The sequence below is a fragment of the Octopus sinensis genome, linkage group LG5, assembly GCF_006345805.1.
Source record: "Octopus sinensis linkage group LG5, ASM634580v1, whole genome shotgun sequence".
In the NCBI taxonomy this organism is placed as follows: Eukaryota; Metazoa; Mollusca; class Cephalopoda; order Octopoda; family Octopodidae; genus Octopus; species Octopus sinensis.
The window spans coordinates 92,276,976-92,299,774 of NC_043001.1; the positions used below are offsets into that span (position 1 = coordinate 92,276,976).

Sequence of the window (22,799 nt, forward strand, 5' to 3'; positions counted from 1 at the left end):
AATTATTTATTCGTGTTAAATGCACAATGAAAATAATATATCCTCAAATACATAGCTGTTTCAAATTTGTTTTTTAATGCACAGAGCACGACGTTTTGATATCACTAAGTTGGGTAATGCGTTGAGCGTTACGTAAAACAAGCTTTTTCTAAAATATATGCATATCTCTCTCTCTCTCTCTCTATATTATATATATATATATATATATATATATATAATATATATATATATAATATATATATATATTATAATATATATATATATATATATATATATATATTATATATATATTATATATATATATATATATTACTTATTTAAAGGCGTACGCTTAACAGACCAAATAGGAGGAAATATTCTCGTTCAGTTAATATAGTATTTATTCATCGGTTTGATCTTTGTTTAAGTAGCCATCGCATAGCTTCAATTTCTTGAAACATAAGCCATCAGTAAATTTCAAGATGGCAATTATAGCTATAAAGAGAATCAAGAGACACATTCCAATTGCTGAAGCTGCTATAACTATAACATTGGCGCCGGATTGATCTGGAAGAAATTTGACAAATAAGAAAATTAACCAATGCTAGAACAAAATATTGTAATTAGTGTATCAAGAAAAAGAAATTTAAAGGACGATAAAATATGCAACAGAGCAATAATTTGAATGGATTTAAATGGATGTATACTTGGAGTCTATGAATAAATAAATTGATGAAATAATGTAAAATTTATACTCTCTTATCAAACGACTCAAGAGAAACAAGGCACCTGGCGAGGACAACATCTCTGTTAGCATTATTCAGGACGGTGGAGCTCCTATCGTGATGATGCTTACTAATCTGTTTAACAGAAGCTTTGAAAAAGCAAAGTCCCCGACAACTGAAAGAACGCACCAGTATCTTACTTTGCAAGGAAGGTGACAAAATGGACTTGAAGAACTACCGTCCTAGCAGCTTCTTGCCTATCATCTACAAGCTGTTCTCATACATTATGCTAAGGCGGATGCTCGGCACCTCGGATCTCTATCAGCCATAAGAACAAGCTGGCTTTAGAATAGGACTCTCTACTATTGATTACATTCAGGTTGTCAGTCAATTGTAAGAGAAGGCGAACGAATACTACATAGCATTTCTGTTTTGCCTTTATTGATTATGAGAAGGCCTTCGACTCCATAAAATTCACATCACTCCTTAGGACATTGAAGAACTAAGGAGTGGATCTCACTGATATTGCAATACTGAAAAATATTCACAGTGGTGCAACTCTTTACAGGCTACACCAACACAATGATAAGATCAAGCTGGAGAGAGAAGCAAGACAAGGCGATAACATCTCATCGAAGTCATTTACACCATGCCTGCAAGACGCTGTCATCAACAAAATCCAATGCGACAAAAAAGGTATCAATATTGACGGAGAACATCTATGCCACCTGGACTTTGCAGATGATATCACCATGACAGCACCTATCCATACTATAAGCCAACCTGTCGGCTTCAATATGAACCTCAGAAAGACTAAGATCATGTTCCATAGGCACGCTATACCAGAGCCCTGTCACCCTAAACAGTAAGACCATAGATGAAATAGACAGCTACATTGCCTGGGAAATATGGTGATGAAAGACGTAAATCTTCTCCCGCCCAAACTAGCACTATTCTCCTTAGGTGCATGTACTGAGAAGGTGGAAAACCTCGCGAGAAGTCCCAAGGCCTCCATGAAAATAATAAAACTATCTGCAACGAGTACAACCTGCCAGTGATGATTTACGGCAGTGAGACTTGGGCCTTCGACAGTACCATCATGAACGCCCTCATTGTGCCCAACCGTAAACGGAACGAATCGTGCTCGGTAACAAACTGTGGGCAGAGAAAATAAACGCTGGGATACGACAGCATTGGAGTCAACGACACTATAAGAACTATCAAGGAAAATAAATGCAGATCGGCTGACTACATAGCGCGATTGAAGGAGAACGGATGGACATTTTGGTGACGGAATGGACAGGAAGGCAATAGACCGGATCAAAAAGCCGACCAAAGACAAGATTGTGAGATGCTCTCATCCGCTACTTGGGGTCTTTATGATCACGACAGGCTAGAGATGGGCTGGAGATTCTATTCCCGGTGTGATGAAAACCTGGAAGTAAAGTGAGGTAAAAATTTATCCATATGTACACACACACACGCACGAGCACACACACATACACACACTCATGTAAAATAATTTTTCTATCGTCTGTTTGTTTTTACTGTTTTGTTCTCACTGTCCTGTTCTTTTTATTGTTTTGTTCTCATTGTTCTGTTATTACTACCTTCATCTTCTTCAAAAAATCCCAAATTTTATTTAATTTGCTTGCGGGAAGGACGGTTTCAACGAAGTCGCGTGTTGTCCTTGCCTTCGAAAGTGGCGTAGATGAAACAGGGACAACTGAAGAAGGGGAATATTCTTTATGTTGTATGTCTCGTTTCTCTGTTTGTTTTTTTCGTTGTTCGAAAAAAAGTTCGTTTCTATATTTTTGTTTTTATGTTTTCGTTTCTTTTGTGTTCAACGTTTTTTTTAATGTCCTGTACCCATATATGCATGTATCTATACATATATATGTAGGTTTGTACATATATGTATGTATATATGTATATATTTATATATTATTTATATTATTATTTGTGTGTATGTGTATGTTTTTCTTCTTTTCTTCTTTTATTTGTTTCACTCATTTGTCTGCGGTCATGCTGGAGCACCGACGACATTCTATGTGCCACGCGCCCAGTCTCGGTTTTCTCTTCACCCAGAACTGCAGCTCCGTCAAGGAGACGAGCTGCGGAAAGACGAGCATCACAAACGGAACCCACACACGCTCACTGCCCTGAAAACGTTGCAGGTTGCGTAACCTAAGCACGTGTCCGCGGATTAGGAGTTACAACATACCTAATCCGAGGATGCTAGCAACAGATTGACCACCTGACCATTGGAACGTATCCCTTCTACAAGAATTTAAATAAGAGATGCTCCAACTTGGTCAAGCATTAACCGGTACAAGGCACGATGGTCAGGTGATAAATAATAACGGAGGCAATGTAAGCATTCGCAACCTCAGACCGACCTTTGAAGGACAGCATTCTTTCAGCCCATTTCTGGGTAAGATTGGCCACCATGTTCCCCAGCTCATCTCGGTTCTTATCAATCTATAGGTCGGGACCAAAGCAGACCCCGAGCACTTTAACTGGTCCGTAGGTCCAGCTTCCGACAACGCTATCCGAAAAGTAATAATAATAATAATAATAATAATAATAATAATAATAATAATAATAATAATAATAATAATGATGATGATGATGATAATGATGATGATGATGATAATAATAATAATAATAATAATAATAATGATAATAATAATAATAACGTATAATAATAACAACGTATAGAAGGTGGTAGAGGCCTTATACAGCTGGAAAACTATTATAAAAGAACCACCATAGGACTGCAAAAATATCTACTTCAGAAGGAAGGAAAACTGATACAAATAGCGGCAAAACACGAGCAAAACTAAAAACTGTTCTCAATATTTAAGGAAGCTGACAAATACGAACAAGAAATCATACCACCTAACAAAGAAGAAGAAGAAGAAGAAGAAGAAGAAGAAGAAGAAGAAGAAGAAGAAGAAGAAGAAGAAGAAGAAGAAGAAGAAGAAGAAGAAGAAGAAGAAGAAGAAGAAGAAGAAGAAGAAGAAGAAGAAGAAGAAGAAGAAGAAACAACAAAAGTTATAAAACAAATGAAATCCAAACTAAAAATAGAACAGCAACGAACCATGATAATACGATGGCAAGAAAAGCCCCTTCATGGCAAATACTGGACTAAACTAAATGCAAAAGAAATAGACAAATAAAAATCCCAGCAATGGTTGAGAAGCTCAGGACTCAAAGCAGAGACAGAAGGATTTTTAATTGCAGCACAAGACCAAAGCCTCCCCACCAGAAATTACCAAAAACATGTAATGAAAAGAAATATTACAAGTAACTGCAGAATATGTGGAGATGGAGAAGAAACAATAAATCATATTATCTCTGGCTGCCCAGTTCTGGCTAAGAAGGAATATATTCACAGACACGACAGAGTTGGGACCTATATACACTGGAAGCTATGCCAACATTATGAAATAACAACAGAAAAAGATGGTATAGGCACACACCAGGAAAGGTCACAGAAAACGAGAAAGCAACCATACTCTGGGATATGCCGATACACACTGATAGAGAAATTAAGGCCAACAGACCAGATATAGTTGTCAGAGATCATGAAGAAAAAAAATGCTTTCTAATTGATGTATCAATACCAGCAGATGACAACGTGTCTCTAAAAGGAATGGAGAAACTTTCAAAATACAAAGACCTGGAAATAGAGGTAACCAGAATGTGGAATCTAAAAACGGAAACAATTCCTATCATAATAGGTGCATTAGGCATGATAAAAAAAATATTCAGACAAATACATAACAAAAACACCAGGACTTACAAACACATATAACATACAGAAAATTGAACTACTAGGCACTGCACACATCCTACGCAGAACACTTTCCATACAGTAACCATCAGAGCATCACAACAAATCACAGCACATACCCAAGGCACACAGAGCTGCGCTCGGTAGTGAAGTGAAAGCACGCTATAAAAAATATACTACTGAATAATAATAATAATAATAATAATAATAATAATAATAATAATAATAATAATAATAATAATAATAATAATAATAATTATAATAATAATAATAATAATAATAATAATAATAATAATAATAATAATAATAATAATATATCTTTCTACTACAGTTACAAGGCCTGAAATATGTGGGGAGGAGATAAGTCGATCATAATGACCCCAGTACTTAATTTATCGACTCTGAAAGAATGAAAGACAAAGTCGACCGCTGCGTAATTTGGACTCAGAACATAAAAACAGGCGAAATATCGCTAAGCATTTTGCCCGGCGTGCAAACGACTCTACCAATAGTGATAGTAATAATTCACAGCATAGCTGTTGAAGTTTTGCATAGACATTTTTATACATACCTTCTTTGGCTATTAAGGTGATCTTCATGTGCTTATTTTTCTTACTTATGCAGAGGACTGTTAATTTACTGATTTCAGTCAAAAACTTGATGGCAATTTCAGAGAATTGATTATTACACGTAACATGGGCTATATAGTATTGCGAGTTAGACTTGGATGTGTTCCCACAAGTAATCAAAGTATCATTAATTTTCCAGTACTTTAATTCGTCTTCTTTTTCTAAAGGACATTCAACAAGTGTAACTTCATTCACAAAAGCTTCCAAATTACCGACGTCAATGTCAACAAAGCCTGCAGATCCTGAAAAATATGCAACAATAAATCATGAAACAGAAAGAGATAGAAGAGAGTGAAGTCATGACCTACAAATAATAAATTGTGTCATAAATTGGCAATCTAATCTGACTTCAGGAAATTAAATTAAATACTTACTGAAAACCGTTATATTAACCATGCTAGCATGTTCGTCTGTTTTGCAAACAATATTAAAACGACCATCAGATGGTTTGACAGGGTAGATAGTCAGAGACGATTTACGTAATTTAAAATTACATGTACTGTAAATACGCCCTGGAAATTTTGTATGGTCCTTAGTTGAATCAACACAATATACATACGATGCCAGTACTGCGCCGTCTCCATAGTACCATATCAAAGTGGTGCTTTCGCCTATTTCACAGATCAATCGTAAAGTTGACCCGGCAGGAACAGTGTCGCGGTGATCAAAAATAAAAAGATTTCCAACATCGTCTGCAATAGAAAATAGTACATTAACATCGAAATAATATTACAGAAATATACTGTTTAGTGATATTCGAGAGAAATGAGACGAAAACAGATGACCGATGTCCAGTATTATTGTTATGGCAATGGTATGTAATATACATGTTACAGACACTTATATACGATACAGTATGCAGGAATGTACAAATACACAACTACGTAACTTGCTTCTAAATACTGGAAAGTTACTAACTATATGTTTTCTGAATTATCTTGGGCGGAGGGCAATGAGCTGAAGAATTGACAAAATGTGTTATTTAATTAAATCATAAAATTATTACATTTTAAGTTCAAATTTTAGATGAATGAATTTAATTTTCATTACAGCCTGATTAATGAAATAAACACTTTTCTACAAGACTTCTCACTTCATCAGAAGTTCAGAATCACTATTAGCAACATCTTTCATGAAGTATCACCTTCAAACTTCCTGGATACTAAAGAGGAAGATCAAAAGTTATTATCTGAATCCGAAAGTTATATGATACATACACACGCACAAATTGCATCACACACACACACACACACACACACACACCACACACACACACACACACAAACACACACACATACGATGATGGCTTGCAAATTTATTCATAATATGCTCCGGCAGATTCGAACGCAAATGTGTTAATCACTGTTGTTTTTGCCACAGGAAAACAGCTTCTCCTTCACAATGACAATGGGTTAATATTGCCCTCGATTCATTAATATAAGGGATTCTGGGACACTGTTAATTCAATATATTGAGTCTCGTTGCCAGAAGACCTGAGCCAATGAATGTAACGGAAGCCGATCGCCTTGTTTATAATTTCAGTGAGCAGGTTTCAGATTATTGCTGATAATAAATCATAAAATGCACGTTGAACGCTGAGATGTGAAGCGATTATTTGCATATTTATTCTTAATACGTTCTGTATGTGCAGCAAATTCAAATGCAAATATGCTGTTCACTGTTGTGTTCGTCACAAGGACACAACTTCTGCTTTACGATAACAATGTGTTCATGAAATACTCGACTCTTTAGTTCAAAGGTTCTAGGAAACCGGTGTTGACGAAAACTGCATACAAGCCTGTCAGATGAGTAATACTTTTAATTCTAGCCATGTCACATTTGTATCACATTGATTCTACTTGATAATTACATTAAGGGGAGAGGATTCTATGGAATATTCGGACATATGAAGTCCATGTCATCTCCGATAGAACCTCTATTCATCATATGTAAAGATTATGAAGTCCTCTGATATAAAAAAAAAACCTCCAATCGTTGCACGATCAACATCAAACACCTAACAATTAAGCAATTAATTTGGCATAATTTTGTAACTTTTGTGCAAATTAGTTCCTAGTTCTATAAGAGATGACATGTACATTGCAAAATTCTAAACCATCTCTATACAAATATTATCCATGAATTAGTACTAGAAGCTCTAGGATTTTGGATCGAAAAATAGTCACGCCGAGTTCAAGATTATTAAAAGATTATTAAAAGAAGTTATATCTGAATAATTACGATTGGTGCAGGAAAATAACTACTTTTTTTTGGTAACCAACATTACCTTAAAACGAAATTTGTACCAATATTTGTAATGAGATTCCCTGAAGAAAATATCTCTGCTTTTCTGGAATTGCTTTTGATTAGCATTTCCAAACCTATTTAAAAGGAAACTGTAAAAGATTTCTGGATGATTAACTTTTTTTTTCAGAAGAAATAACACCTCGTAAGATTTCTTAAATTCGTAAATTGCATTCGGTTTCCATCTAGTTCACTTGAAAATTAATGAACGGGAACTTCCTTCATTGGAAATTTTTGCAATTAAAGAAAATGAAACAGGTACAATCAACCGATGGTTATACTTTAGATCTTGCTACTCACCCTACATGAAAAGGAATAACCCTTTGAATTTAGCAGATGCTTATTTTGAAACAAATTACGGGCACAAATGGACGAGAAAAATTAAATATATTTCTTTAGGAACAACAGCACCAAATAATCAAAGTAAATTAATGCCATAGCCAAAGAAGAAATCTCAATCTCTGTCTTACCGAGAAACCCTCACAATGACGGTGAAGAGAAAAATGCAAATATATACACATTCCACGTGTAGTTACCCAGCATCCTAGAAACCATGCCATTTTACATTCGGCCAAACGATACATTCCAAGTCTGCACCAATCATCAAATCTCAGAAAAGTGATCAAAGAATCGAAAGCCGAAGACAACCACCAAATCTTAAAAGACTCATAACAAAGACGAAATTCACATAAGAAGAAAATTTAGCAGGTAACAAAAACTGCGGAGACCTTCATAGTGGTACGTATGAAATAATTGTACAGGTAACGACAAAAAAAAAAGAAAATAAAATGGAATGAATTGAAGGCCAATGCACATATGAATCGCAAACCAAAAAAAAATCTTTTTCACTGCATTACATGCCCCAAAAGCAATGAAAATTTTCCATGTATGACATCTTGACATTTGTGCAAATGGAAAATTCAAAGCATTTCCTTTTATCAAAATAAAGAAAGAAAATGATCAAATACGAAAGGAAAAAGAAAGTTATTTCATAAGAATTCTAAGTCGAAACTAAACCGGAATTCATCAACACCGCTAATAAAAACATTTATTTCTATATGGGTTAGACCCATCACACGCTAATTTGAAAAAAAAAAAAGACTGTAAACAGTGAAAGTGTTTGTACACTGTGAGAAAATTGCCTTCCAAGAGATCGCTTCATTCTGTTCCTTTTGTTTTATAATTTTTTTTTTATGTAGTTAATTTTTAATTTAAGAAAATCTTTCTTCAAATATATACGCACGCAAACATTATATATGTATATTATATATGTGTATATATGTATAGACAGATAGACAGACAGACGGAAGACAGGGAAGAGAGAGAGAGAGAGAGAGAGAGAGAGACGACAGACAGATAGACTGATTGCTTGCCTGCTTGCTTGCTTGATTCATTCATTCACTCTTTCTTTCATTCATTTATTCATTCATTCATTCATGACTCCTTCCTAAATCTAAGTCTTGAGTTTATGTGATAAAAATTAAGATTAAATTAACTATGACTCACTGTATAAAGGCTGAATCGTGAACATAACATTCTTTTGTTTCTTTGTCAGACAGAAGAAGACCAAAGGCGGTTTTGCAGTTAAAACCATAACTATTAATGTAGATTCTAGTTTGTGACATGTAACATTTACTACTTTGAACGCTGAGTTTTCCTTGTAATTCACCTTATTACAAGTAGCAACCAAGTTCTTATTAGACCATTCCTCAAGAAAATCGCCTGGCTCGAATGGACATGTTAATTTTCCGGTTTCGTATACATTAACAAATACAACTCCGCCGTCTCTATAACTTATAGGTTCTACTGAAAAAAGAAAGAGTAGAAATAAGAAATGGATATATTTGTTGAAATATTCAACATTGCTGAAATTCCATAAAATATATTTCATGTTCTAACATGGATTTCAAATTTTGGCACAATGCCAGCAGTTTCGAGAAAGGGTACAAGTCGATAACATCGACCTCAGTGTTCAACTGATACTTATTTTATCGACCCCGAAAAGTTGAAAGAGAAAGTCGACCCCGGCAGAATTTGAACTTAACAAAGAGAAGTCGGAAGAAATGCTGCTCTACTTTTTTCCCGGTGGGTAACGATTTCGCTAGCTCACCGCATTAATTTCTTGCTTTAATATCAAAAGCAAACACATGAAAAACAGGATTTGTACCTTTCAGTACAACACAAGATATTTTATTGCAACGATAAACACTAAAGGATTGGAGACAAAGACTTTCCTCTCTGGTCAACCTCTCATCAACTTCTTCAAGTACCACTTGAAAAGGAAAGTGATAGTAGAGAGGCAAGTTTTGTCTAGCGAACGTTTTAAAAAAAAGATGGGTGAATGTAGCAAGGATGGCACGTATGAATGACGAAGCCACCTTGAGCATAATCCTATAAACCCAGAAATTGAAAACAGAGGGTTACCCACTTGCAAACAAATGTGGTAACATATAACAATATTGACCAAGGTTACCGTGGTCTTTTTCGTAGGCTTTTCTTCCCACGGATAAACCTTACTTGCCTTTCCCTTTACACCATACATCATGACACTGTGATACACGATCCCTATTGATCGTTTCTTTTCCTCTTCCCCTTTTTTCCTCTTTTTTCTTCTTTTTTCATTTTTCTTTTCTTTTGTTCCTTTTCCCTTTTTTCTTTTTTTTGTTCTTTTTTCCCTTTTACGATCCCTTTTGATCGAAAACCTACGCCACCTTTTTTTTTCTCCCCCAAAAGAAAAGCTCTACCTTGTAACTTGTCCCATCTGTGTGCGGCCCTGTGTGGCCAATAAAGAAACATATATATATATATATATATATATATACTACTACTACTACAAATACTACAACTACTACTACTACTACTACTACTACTACTACTACTACTACAACTACTACTTCTGCTAATATAGGATAAAATATTTTTCCAGAAAAAAATTCATCAAAAGTGGCAGCATATTAAAATACCTTTAAAGGTGAAAATTATAAACAATTTATAAACAAGGGCAAAAGAAAAAAGCATTTCTATGCCAATATGCTGAGAATTAGACGTTAAATCGTCAATCACTACATTACAATATACATTCACTATAAATACACGTCGTGCTGAAATCGAGGAAGGCAAGCTAATTTTTTTTAATTCGTTATTTCTATATTGAATCAATTTCTGGATTTATCCTACGGATTTTTCCTCTTCAGTAAGAAAATACGATAAGAAATAAATGAAATACTTTGCCCTTGTTTATAAATTATATATATATATTATATATATATATATATATATATTATATATATATATATATATATATAGCGCATTTGTCGGCGTGTAAGACGTCATCTGAACACTCTTATTTTATATGACTATTTTGTCGGAGAAAAAGTTTTGCATTTTATCATACATCGAAATATATTTTAAAGCTGTCTGGAGAGGAATCTATGATTCTGTTTATATAAATAATACACTAACCATTAAAAGAAACTGAATTAAATTTTCTATAGCAGAAAAGAAAATAGATTGATATCGTTGAATCTTCTTACATACAGACAACAAGAAATATATTGATAAAAACTAGAACAAATCAGCTAAGTACAATAAATGCAAATGGATTCCCAAAGATAATTACAGTATATGAGAAAACAAAAATTGCATTGAATATTAGTGCACTCTAAGTATTGGGTAAAACTGAATGTATTCTAACACAAACTGGTACTTCAGCGAACAACACAGGATAGAGAATAGAACAAGTAAAAAAGAAGATAAGGGAAGGGCTTCTTTAATAATAATAATAATAATAATAATAGTAGTAGTAGTAGTAGTAGTAGTAGTAGTAGTAGTAGTAGTAGTAGTAGTAATAGTAGTAGTAATAACAACAACAACATCGAAGAATACCTTAGGAATGAGCAATCAGGTTCGAAATTTCCCCAAGACACCTGATGAAAGCTGGAGGGTATATCAACCGAAATGTTGTGTTGACAACAAACAAGATGAGGACAAATATCCGTCAAATGTAAATAATGTAAATAATGTAGATAAAGGCTTATTTAATCAACATAGGTGGGGAAAAGCCTGGAAATCATCAATTTCAAAAGGTAAATCAGCATATTCAAAGTTTGAAAACTCATTCTCAGTTTTTATCCATTTTATGTTCTTAATCTCTGGAATTCTCCACAATAGTATCCGGATCATCAATATCTCCTTCAGCAAGAAATAAGCCTCAGTACCATCAAGGGCATTACTAATGCCACAGCTTCTAAAAATGATTACACAACTATCTGTTCTTTTACACCTTTCCATGAACCCTGTTGCACACTAGTTTAATAGTAGAACTCTTCTTTCTTTCTATTGGTGTTGCTTCAAAATCTAAAGATTGCATCTGTTACTTGTGTACGAATCCTTTAAACGGCTTATTGATTGGTTAGGTCTCCAGGAATTGCAACTAATTGGGTCTTCAATTCTCCAGTTTTCCTCCTAACAAGCTCAGATCTATGAGCCCAAAAACTGGTCCTTCACCAATAAGGCAGGTCTTTTAACAGCCCACCAGAACGCCTAGACCACAGTTTGTCAAGCCACAGTTTCCTTCTTTCATTCGCCCAACATTTTGGATGGAAACGAACATAAACACTATTGGGTATTCTTTCGTTGGGTAATATTTTTCTTTTGTAAATTTAAAAAGGTAGCAGTTTTGCGCCATCAGAGCAGCATTCTAATACAAACGTATAGTATTTTCTCAAAGCCGCATGTTTTAACAATAACAGATTTAGCGTCTTTGGGTTCTACCGTCTTATAAGATGGCAGCTATCAGTGAATGAGTTACATGTTGCTGTCTTCTTCTTCCAATCAGGACTCACGCCATTAGCCACAAAGAATAATCTCTAATTCGAGCCTACTAAGAATGCGTGTAGCATTCCACCCACCACACGCGATAGACTGGTGGTTGCACGGGCGCGAAAGCTACGTTGTTATCCTCATTCCGTAAACGGTGGGTTTTAATGGGTGGAGAGATGAACCATCCTGGGGTACAGAGGATTCGCAAACTAGACTAGGGTCTGAAAGTTTGCCACACCATAGTAGGTTACACCATGGTTCCTCTGCTTTGTGGAAGAAGTAGGAAGAAAGAGTGAGTGAAAGTTGTGGTGAAAGAGTACAGCGGGGTTCACCATTCCTCCCCAACGGAGCCTCGTGGAACTTCGGTGTTTTTGCTCAATAAACACTCACAAAGGGCAGTCTGAGAATCGAAACCGCGTTCTTACGACCGCGATTTCGCTGCCCTAACCACTGGGCTATTGTGCCTCCACACATGTTGCTGTTGCTACTGCCGTTACTTTGTTTTTACTGCTGCTGTTATTGCTATTGCAACTGCTGTTTAATTTGCATCTCATGCTTCTGTTTTAATTGTGGTTGTTTTGTTGTTCTTAAATTAGTTGATTTCTTTAAGGTGTGGAATCAACAAGAATGTCGGTCGTTTTTATTTTTATATTTCCTTTGTTCTTGAGAAAAAGATTGCTGGTGCCACCATATTTATAACACTTAGTTCTTTTACCTTCTGCTATAACACGCTGCTGGTGTTCGTTTGACAGTTATACGAGATTCAAACTTTTGTATAAGGTTTATGGCTTAACTTAATCAAGGACCTCAACCCAATTCCAGACCAGTTCTTCAGGCGGCACATTTCTTGGAGGAAACGCTTTTTCAAAACAGTGTTTGTTACCACCCACCAGTTTCATAATTCTGACAGCTTACACAAAACTTTTATCATCATCACCCAACTGCCAAGTTATGCCCGAATGAGGGTAAATTCTCGTTCCTGTACAGGACAATAGAATTTCTCTCTGTAACTGCTTCATTAAAGAAATTTAACTTTGGCAACTACCATATTGTCTGTCTGAGTTATGCAGTTGGTGTATCATACCATCTTCCTTTCAAGAACTTTTCCACTCGGAGATATGTTGCCATTTCAACTCGTCGGTTATTAATCAACACATAAAGATATACTATGGCTCTAGAGATAATTCTTTTCCAGAAGATTTGATGATACTGTATCCAAGGTCTCTCTGTTGTCTATGTCAGGAATTTCAGGCGTCTGTCTTAAAATGGCATATTTTCAACTGGTGCTGAAATTTTTGGTGGATCCGAGTGGCAAATCTTTACCGAAATCCTCGATTGCGTCCATTATATTTCTCCTTCCCAATATATTGTGACTAACTTATAGGCAGTTGTGACTCATTTTATTTAAACTTGTACTTTCGCTCCGTCTTTTTTGTTTTCTGAATGTGACGCGTATGTTGTCATACACCGGTCCCCTCCCTTAGCCAGTAAAAAAAAGAAGTCAGCAGTAAATGTCTCCAACTCTGGAGCTTTGGAAAAGCATAGGTTTTTTACAGTTTTCCATGAACTATGTACCCTGTTGTACACCTGTAAAATAGTAGAACTCTTTTTTTTTCTACTGGTGGTACTTCAAAATCTGAAATTTGCATCTGTTACTTGTGAACGAATCCTTTAAACGGCTTATTGATTGGTTAGGTCTCCGGGAATTGCAACTAATTGGGTCTTCAATTATCCAGTTTTCCTCCTAACAAGCTCAGATCTCTCCCTGTTCGTATGATTATGTAATAGAATGTAACATGCAATTGCCTGTCTCTTAAGCAAATTGTTGCCAAGCTGTAGTTCTTCCGGCAAAATGTTTCTTATCTAAGGTATTCTTATTCCACAGCAGACTTGCGAATAATACGGTTTAGCTTAGTGTCAGCTACACTTTCCTTTGATCAAGCATGAGTGGGTGTTGTTGGTGTTGATGTTGCTTTTCATTTTCTACAATTTCTGTGATTGTGCATTTATTAATGTCTACGTTTGACACCTTTTTTTTTTTTGCTAGGGAATGATACACAAAAAACGGGAATATATTGTCCATTGTTAGGTTATACAGTATGGAATAAATAAAAGAAAACTGACCTTTTAATGTCACAAACTTTTCCAACGGTTCTTCATCAGGCTCATTTAAAGTCTCTGTGTAAAAACAAAAATAAATGAACTTCAGTTATACTTGAAAACTGCCGAGAAACTTGAAGCACATTTAAAAATTTAAGGCTCGTTAGAACGAGTCAGCAGAAGAAAATACAACCACTACCACTACTACTGCTGCTGCCGCTGATGGTGATGATGATTCTTTCTACTATGGGCACAAGGCCTGGAATTGGGTGGAGGGAGAAGTTGATTCATAATAATAATAAGAAAACTGACCTGATGATAATGCAAACTTGTGATACGCTTCTTCATAAGGCTCAGTAAATATCCCTGTGTAAAATGAAAACCAAAATAAATGGAAGTTTCTGTCAGCTACAATTGACAACAGTTGAGAACTAACAAGAAATGGTATAAACATCTGCCGAACAAAGTACAAGACGACTACTAGGCGACAATCATCTAGGATATGCCTGTTCAAACTGACAAAGAAATAAGAAAAAGCTAATTCCCAAACATAGTAATAAAGGATTACCTGAAACTATCAAATGTCGAATAATAATTACAATATAAGGCAGTGACTCTCGTGGCTTCTCATCTTAACTGATTGGAAGTGTTATCATGTACATTGTCTTGGTATAAAAAGATGGGCTACAGCAAATATTCTGCTCAGTACCACATATTTGCTCGTCATTTGCTTGACTTTAATCAGATGGGCATGTCACTTAGTGGCTGACGATATGTGCATCCCTGATCACGAGCAGAAGTAGTGGGGGAGCATCATAACCATGTGTAGAGAGGAATTCTTTGAAGTTTGTATAATTCACCTTTGGGAAAATGGGTGTTTTGTTCATCATCCTTAAACAATCTTTATACAGGGTCCTTTTGAGCGGGATGGGCTACTGGGCACGAAGAAAGTTCTAACTGGGCCCCACCTGCAAGGTCATGCGCTGTTTATCTTGATATGAGATCACCATGTCGCACACATTTGGTTGTGATGCATGTGCTTCATGTATCCTTATCAGACGGGTAGTCATGATGGGCATACTGCGCTTCGTATATTTTGCCCCAGTGTCACTCTGATGGCATGAACTGCTCTCACTCAATAATAATAATAGCAGCGACGACGACGACGATGATGATGGTTATAAACGCCAAGGCTGCGGGATGGGGTTTCTGTTAAAGTAATCCCAGTAGTTATAGGCGCTCTAGGCACCAAGAAAGTAATATTTACTCCGACAAATATTATATAAAAATGATATTTAATATAATATTAATGGCCAAACCCGTAATTATTGGGTATCAGTGATTAAAACCTGCAAATAAAGTAAAAACTGTTCGATGAATAGAACAAAGCGAAAAATATGCAGACTCGCCGGTTTCATCATTGAGATTGATGTAACTATGTCAATTGCGTTTATACAGAAATCTGTTCTATTAAGAACAGTAAGGATTGTTCGAAAGATACTTGATATCAAAGGAAATTAGTTGTGACATGGTATCAAGGACGTTTATTCCAAATGTTACGCATTTGTGAGCATCGTGATATTCATAATATCACATAGGCGCAGGAGTGGCTGTGTGGTAAGTAGCTTGCATACCAATCACATGGTTCTGGGTTCAGTTCCACTGCGTGGTACCTTTGGCAAGTGTCTTTGGTAGACGGAAACTGAAAGAAGCCCGTCGTGTATATATATATATATATATATATATATATATATATATATATATATATATATACGTGTGTGTGTGTGTATGTGTGTATGTATATGTTTGTGTGTCTGTGTTTGTCCCCCCAACATCGCTTGACAACCGATGTTGATGTGTTTACGTCCCCGTAACTTAGCAGTTCGACAAGAGAACCGAGAGACCGATATAATAAGTACTAGGCTTACAAAGAATAAGTCCTGGAGTCGATTTGCTCGACTAAAGGCGGTGCTCCAGCATGACCGCAGTCAAATGACTGATACAAATCAAAGACTAAAAGAATAAAAGAATAGTGTCTACATAGTATTTCTATAAATTGCCCGTACAATTATTAATTAAAAAAATCTATGTTGTAAAATACAAAGACTGAAAACGTAAAACATTACTTACAGAGGAATTGGTACAGAAACGTTCCTAAGAGGAATTTCCAATTATTTCTTAACATATCCTGAATATAAACGAGCAAAAGAAGATTCAAATGTTTATGTCGTGTATTACAGGGAAAAATATGCATCATATTTAAAACAATCTTAGATCAATTCAGTGTCACTAGTTCACATCCAGTTTTCCAGCTGTTATTTCAAAGTTAATTGTTTGCGGATATGCAGACAGTATGGTTTCAATTTTTTATTGAAGTCAAGCAGCAGAAACTACGAGGGGTGCTGAAAAGCCTCTGGCTTTGGGTAACAGAAAATATAGGAGGATCAGTTAATTATGATTTTATTCAACATATTCCCCTCTCAGTGTCACACACTTATCGCATCGGTACACCAGTTTTCTAAGACCTATAAAAGAACTCGGAAGATTGGGCCCCCAACCAGGCCTTTCGCGACACCCTTAAAGCCACGAACCTTTCAGTACCCCCTCGTACATACAAGTTTATTCTTCTGTTAATTTATCTTAAAAAAGGGCCTCGAAACTTGCTTTTAATATTAAAGAATGAATTTTAAAAATTCATTATTACGAACAAGATTAATTACGTATGTGTGTATGTGTGTGTTGTGTTTGTGTGTGTGTGTGTGTGTGTGTGTGTGTTTGTGTGTGTGTGTGTGTGTGTGTGTGTGTGTGTGTGTGTGTGTGTGTATGCCTCCAGAAGGGAGCGTATTCGAAAAACTAGTGACAAGAAACATTCAAAGTACAATAAACTAATGAATTATGGAGACATAGGCCAAAAGTTTCATTATGGCTCCATCGAAGGAGACAATAAAGGTTTTGCAAGGTGTTTGCTCAATGAAGTCTTCTACCAATTGGGCTCAGTGAGGCGGCAAAGAAGCCCATACAATCCTTGGCAGAAGCTGAGCACAAAGCCATCACGTAAAATGAAAAAGATAATCCGTGATATGTGACATAAAGTTACTTGAATTTCATTTCGTATTTATCTGATGACCGGGAATGAAATTCGAGCATTTATTGGGTTGGCAACTAGGTTCCCACCGTTTTTTTTAAATTTTGGAATTTATTGCGTTTTTTTAATTTTGGAATCTATTTTTTTCAAGAATTCTATTTTTGAATAAATTTGGAATTTATTTTGGGTTTTTTTTCTAGCTAATTTTAGTTAATTTTTGTTTATTTTCAGATCATTGAAATGGAATGTCAAGTTAAGGAAAAAGAGCATTTTCGACACCTCCTTCATTTTGCTTTTAATCAAGGTTCTAAGGCCGCAAAAGCTGCTCGAGACATTTGTGCTGTGTATGGAGAGGGTGCCATGGCTGAAAGAACCGCTAGTGATTGGTATGCCAAGTGCAAAAGTTTTGACCTCAAACACGCACCTTATTCAGGCCGTCCAGTTGAGTTCGATGAAGTGCAATTAAACCAACTTTTGTACGAAAATTCTCATTAAACGACAAGGGAACTGGCAGAGAAAATGGAATGCTCCCACACAGCTATAGATAAGCATCTTCACTCGATGGGAAAGGTTCAGAAGTATGGAGCATGCGTTCCACATGCTTTAAGTGACAACAACCAAAATCAACGAGTCACAATCTCTGCTGCTTTGCTTGATCGTCACCGCTTAACTCATGGACACAAGCAACGATTTCTTTACCGAATCGTTATTGGCGACGAAAAATGGTGCCTGTACAGCAATATGAAGCAGCGTAAGGAATGACTTAGCCCCAGTAAACAGGCGACACCGCGTGTGAAACAAGATCTTCATCCGCGTAAAACGATGTTGTGCGTAGGGTTAGACTGGGAAGGGATTATCCATTACGAATTGCTTGAATGGAACCAAACGGTCAACGCGGAACTCTATGTTCAACAGATGGAATGATTCAACACGGCTATTCAAGAGAAAAGGCCTAATCGGCAGCATGGAGTTCTTGAGTTATGCATGAGCATACAATTGTGCACATGGGCATACAATTGTGCACATGTGCACGTCTCTGTATGAATGTGGTTGCCACGCTCATACAGAAATCTCATTTCCCGGTCATCAGATAGATACGAAATGACAATCCCTCTATAGACCTGCCTAGTATTCCAGTGTGTTAAGAACTTGTACTGCAAATATATTATGACATCCAGTAAAAGTAAAGCTCTGAAAGTCAATTATTTAAAAACAATCTGGTATAATTTCCTTTCGTTGAATTCTAGCTCTCATCGAATGGAAAAGTATAGCTAGAGCAGCCATTGCTATAAATGCTTTGAATTTGGGAAACTGGTTTTCTTTTCAAGTAGTTTGAGGATTGTTGTCCTAGTCTTGGTGAGAGTTTTTATGGCAGTGCCTAAGGCAACAAATACGGTTGCCAACAATGGCCAACAGTGGAGAATAGAAACAGTCCGTTATCAAATCATTCATCATAGGTTTTCTATGGTGTTTCCTTAAAATTTAGACAGTACAACTTTATTTCACAAAAGTTGTGCAACACTTTCCTACACCCTCTTTTTTCACTGAATTGTTAAACTCAGAACGGTCTTGGAGGAATCGATTGTAACAATTTATGTTAAGCGAGTTATGCAAGCTATGGAACTATAGTTTCTACCAAGTCAGTTTTCTCATCTTTGGTTACAAAATATTACTGCGCAATAGCAAACCAATGTGATATGTCAATGTAGCCTTCCAATTTTTTTAATATACATACATGAAAAAAAAAAGAAAAAAAGGCGTAAGAGTGGCTGTGTGGTAAGTAGCTTGCTTACGAACCACATGGTCCTGGGTTCAGTCCCACTGCGTGGCACCTTGGGCAAGTGTCTTCTACTATAGCCTCGGGCCGACCAAAGCCTTGTGAGTGGATTTGGTAGACGGAAACTGAAAGAAGCTTGTCATATATATGTATATATACGTATGTGTGTGTATATGTTTGTGTGTCTGTGTTTGTTCCCCCCACCCAATATCGCTTGACAACCGATGCTGGTGTGTTTACGTCCCCGTAACTTAGCGTTTCGGAAAAATATACCGATAGAATAAGTACTAGGCTTACAAAGAATAAGTCCTGGGGTCGATTTGCTCGACAAAAGGCGGTGCTCCAGCATGACCACAGTCAAATGACTGAAACAAGTAAAAGAGAAAAAGAGTATACTAATGACTTTCTGTAGAATGTCAGCATACTCTACCAGTTTCCAAATAGGAAGTCTCTTCCTAATGATTTTTCCTTACGCATCTTTCCGTCACCTTTGGTGAATGTTTCAATGTCAATGATATAAGTTTTACTGCTGACGTCGGTGCTATACAATTTTTGATTTTGATACCATTATGCATTGTTTGTTCCTTCTCGAGCCACGCCTGGCTCATAGGACCGCTTTCCCGGTTTCCTTGGCGTATAAGTTCCCCACCTGGACGGGACGCCGGTCCGTCGCAGGTGAGCTGCAAGATGCAGGAGGAAAGAGTGAGAGAAAGTTGTGGCGAAAGTGTCAGCAGAAGATCGCAATTACTTTCTGCCGGAGCCGCATGGAGCTTAGGTGTTTCGCTCATAACCATTATGCATATTGATTAAAATCTTTCCATTTTTTTCTCCAGATCTAAGGCTAAAATGTTATGAGATGTTCGAGAGAGAGGAGTTATTTTACCTAAATCAAAATGTTTTTATTCCTCCAGTGTACAGGAAGATGTTTGTATTTATGTATGCATTAATGTATACATAAATGCGTATATGATTATAAATGCATAAAAAACATACACGTATGCATGTATGTTTCTATTTCTTTACTACCCACAAGGGGCCAAACACAGAGGGGACAAACAAGGACAGACAGACGGATTAAGTCGATTACATCGACCCAAGTACGTAACTGGTACTTAATTTATCGACCCCGAAAGGATGAAAGGCAAAGTCGACCTCGGCGGAATTTGAACTCAGAACGTAATGGCAGACGAAATATCCAAATGATGAAAGTCAACATCGACTTCGGTGGAATTTGAACTCAAAACATAAAGACAGACGAAATACCGCTAAAAATTTTCGCCCGGCGTGCTAACGTTTATGCCACCTCGCCGCCTCTATATACATGTATGTTTCTTATGCATGTATGTAATAATTATGTACACAAGTTGGTTGAAAACATTCCCGCTCCAAAGACTTCTGACGGAATTCAGCAACGAATAATGCTTTCCAAAAACATATACAAAGATACACAAAACTACCCATGACTTTTATACCAGACTGTTGCAAGTATCACTTCAATAAAACCTATTACGCCTTACAAATAAAGTGAAATGAAAAACGTGGAATTTAGCGTTTTGCGTAGAGAGACAAAGCGAAATGTTTACGGTAGATAAGATATAGAGATATATTATTCCAATGTTCTGTTCGCCATGTTCTTTAAAATATTCTATTCAGTGTAGTCTTAGCATACATACAATTATAATCATCTCTACATTGAGGTGTACGCGAAAATGCTCTTATAGTTACATAAATACATGTATATAGTTAAATGCATATAGCTATACATTCGCGCTATATCTAATGCTTTCTTGATAGCAATTGTTCCTCTTCAAATGTTTAGTATATATCTTTATATTTTCTGCCGGAAAAATTTCGTAAACAAGCATTCACTTACCTAAATGTGCAAAAGCTTTGAATATCATTACAAGTTGTATTTGCGAAGCATCATAGAGGAGAGGGAACAGAGACGATAATAAATAAAACGTCTTTTTTCTCTTCAACTGAAGCGGCGTTATTTTATTATTTTATTTCCGTTCCAAAATTTTCACGATAACGCAGCTGTAGATTGCTCTTTCAGTAACTGATGGAATATAAACGTGTGTGTGTGTGTGTATGTGCGTGTGTGTGTTTACGTATATAGATACAGACACACATAAATGTATCCAAACTTTAGCCGTCTCCCGCAAAGAAGTGCGACTTAATAGTTTGTAGGATACGGCCACTGATAGTTTTAGGTATCTACTAGACTACCCGTGACCCGTTGGGTTACCTGGAAAGTTTGAGTTTCCCAGCAACGGAGTGTTGTTTCGTGTTTCTTTTTTTTTTTTTACTTTTCCAGGTTATTTCGCATGCTTTCAACGAATGTGATATCGAAATCACACATAAACAGCTCATTTCCCCAGAAAAGGAAAGATTTGGCTGTTATTTCTTGCACGGCCTACTACCACGTAGAAAGGTATTTCGGGTCCTGTATCGCAAATAGCTCTTACGTGGTTGTAGGGAGTGCTAGAAATAGCAGCCAAATCTTTGGAGCTGAGACACGTTGGATGCAATCGAAGAAATCTTTTATAACGGTATTCCCGTGGTGCGATCTTTCGCTTTGACTCTTAGAACAGTCATCCGGATCAGCTGGTTTTGTTCGTTAATTTCCGTAATATATTTTTACTTATTTACTTTCGTTTTAAAGTGAAAGAGAGGAGAAGGTGGAAAATGTATGAACGTGTATATGAAATGGATGTGTGTATGTGTGAGAGAGATAGAGAAAGAGGGAGAGAGAGACAGACAGACAGACAGACAGACAGAGGAAGAGAGAGTGAGAGTGCCACTTACACATACATGAGAACACATACGTTCACTCACTCACTCACTCTCACATACAAAAACGATGTATGCATATGTATTGATGTATGCACGTATGCATGACAACGCACCCCTCCACTCATTCTCTCTCTTTTTCTCTCTCTTCCTCTCTCTCTCTCTCTCTCTCTCTCTCTCTCTCTCTTTCACACACACGTCCATTTCATATACACGTACATACATCATTCACTTTCTCCTCTCTTTCACTTTAAAACAAAAGTAAATAAGTAAAAATATTTACGGAAATTAACGAATTTTATATGACAGTTCTGAGAGTCACAGCGAAAGATCGCTATTCACACGAAAGTAATTTTAAAAAACATTAAACTATTGCCTGTTTAAAGAAAGCTAAACTATAAATACTGTACAAACAACTTACATTTTTGAAATCACATTCAGTTAAATATATTTCTAAATGATTAAAATATTGTGTACGTCAAAAAGTCGAGGTTTTTTTTTTTCTTAGAGACCGCGAAACTATTTGTGCGTATGTGTCACAGACAGCGGACGTGTATTTGTGTTGACTGACACACAATGACATTCATTATGTGTGTGTGTGTGTGTGTGTATGTGTGTGTGTGTGTGTGTGTGTGTGTGTGTGTGTGTGTGTGTGTATGTGTGTGTGTGTGTATGTGTGTGTGAGTGTATGTGTGTTGACGTCACGGAAGCCGTTTTTATTTTTTCAAGAAATAACGAGCAAAAATTGTATTTAATCGTTTTCATTAAGAAATAGAGGTTCAAATAT

The 22,799-nt window shown here is 36.3% G+C and overlaps 1 protein-coding gene across 1 annotated transcript; it reads right to left on the reverse strand.

Moving 5' to 3' along the window:
- Positions 1-379: 379 nt before the first annotated feature.
- On the reverse strand, positions 380-21,193 carry LOC118763564. The gene is made up of 7 exons (XM_036503140.1): positions 21,093-21,193; positions 16,488-16,545; positions 14,670-14,723; positions 8,943-9,242; positions 5,507-5,824; positions 5,075-5,374; positions 380-546 (listed from the first exon to the last, which is right to left on the reverse strand). Exons 2-7 carry the CDS (start codon positions 16,540-16,542, stop codon positions 380-382), a joined length of 1,194 nt encoding a protein of 397 aa, XP_036359033.1. The 5' UTR covers positions 16,543-16,545; positions 21,093-21,193.
- Positions 21,194-22,799: the final 1,606 nt, after the last annotated feature.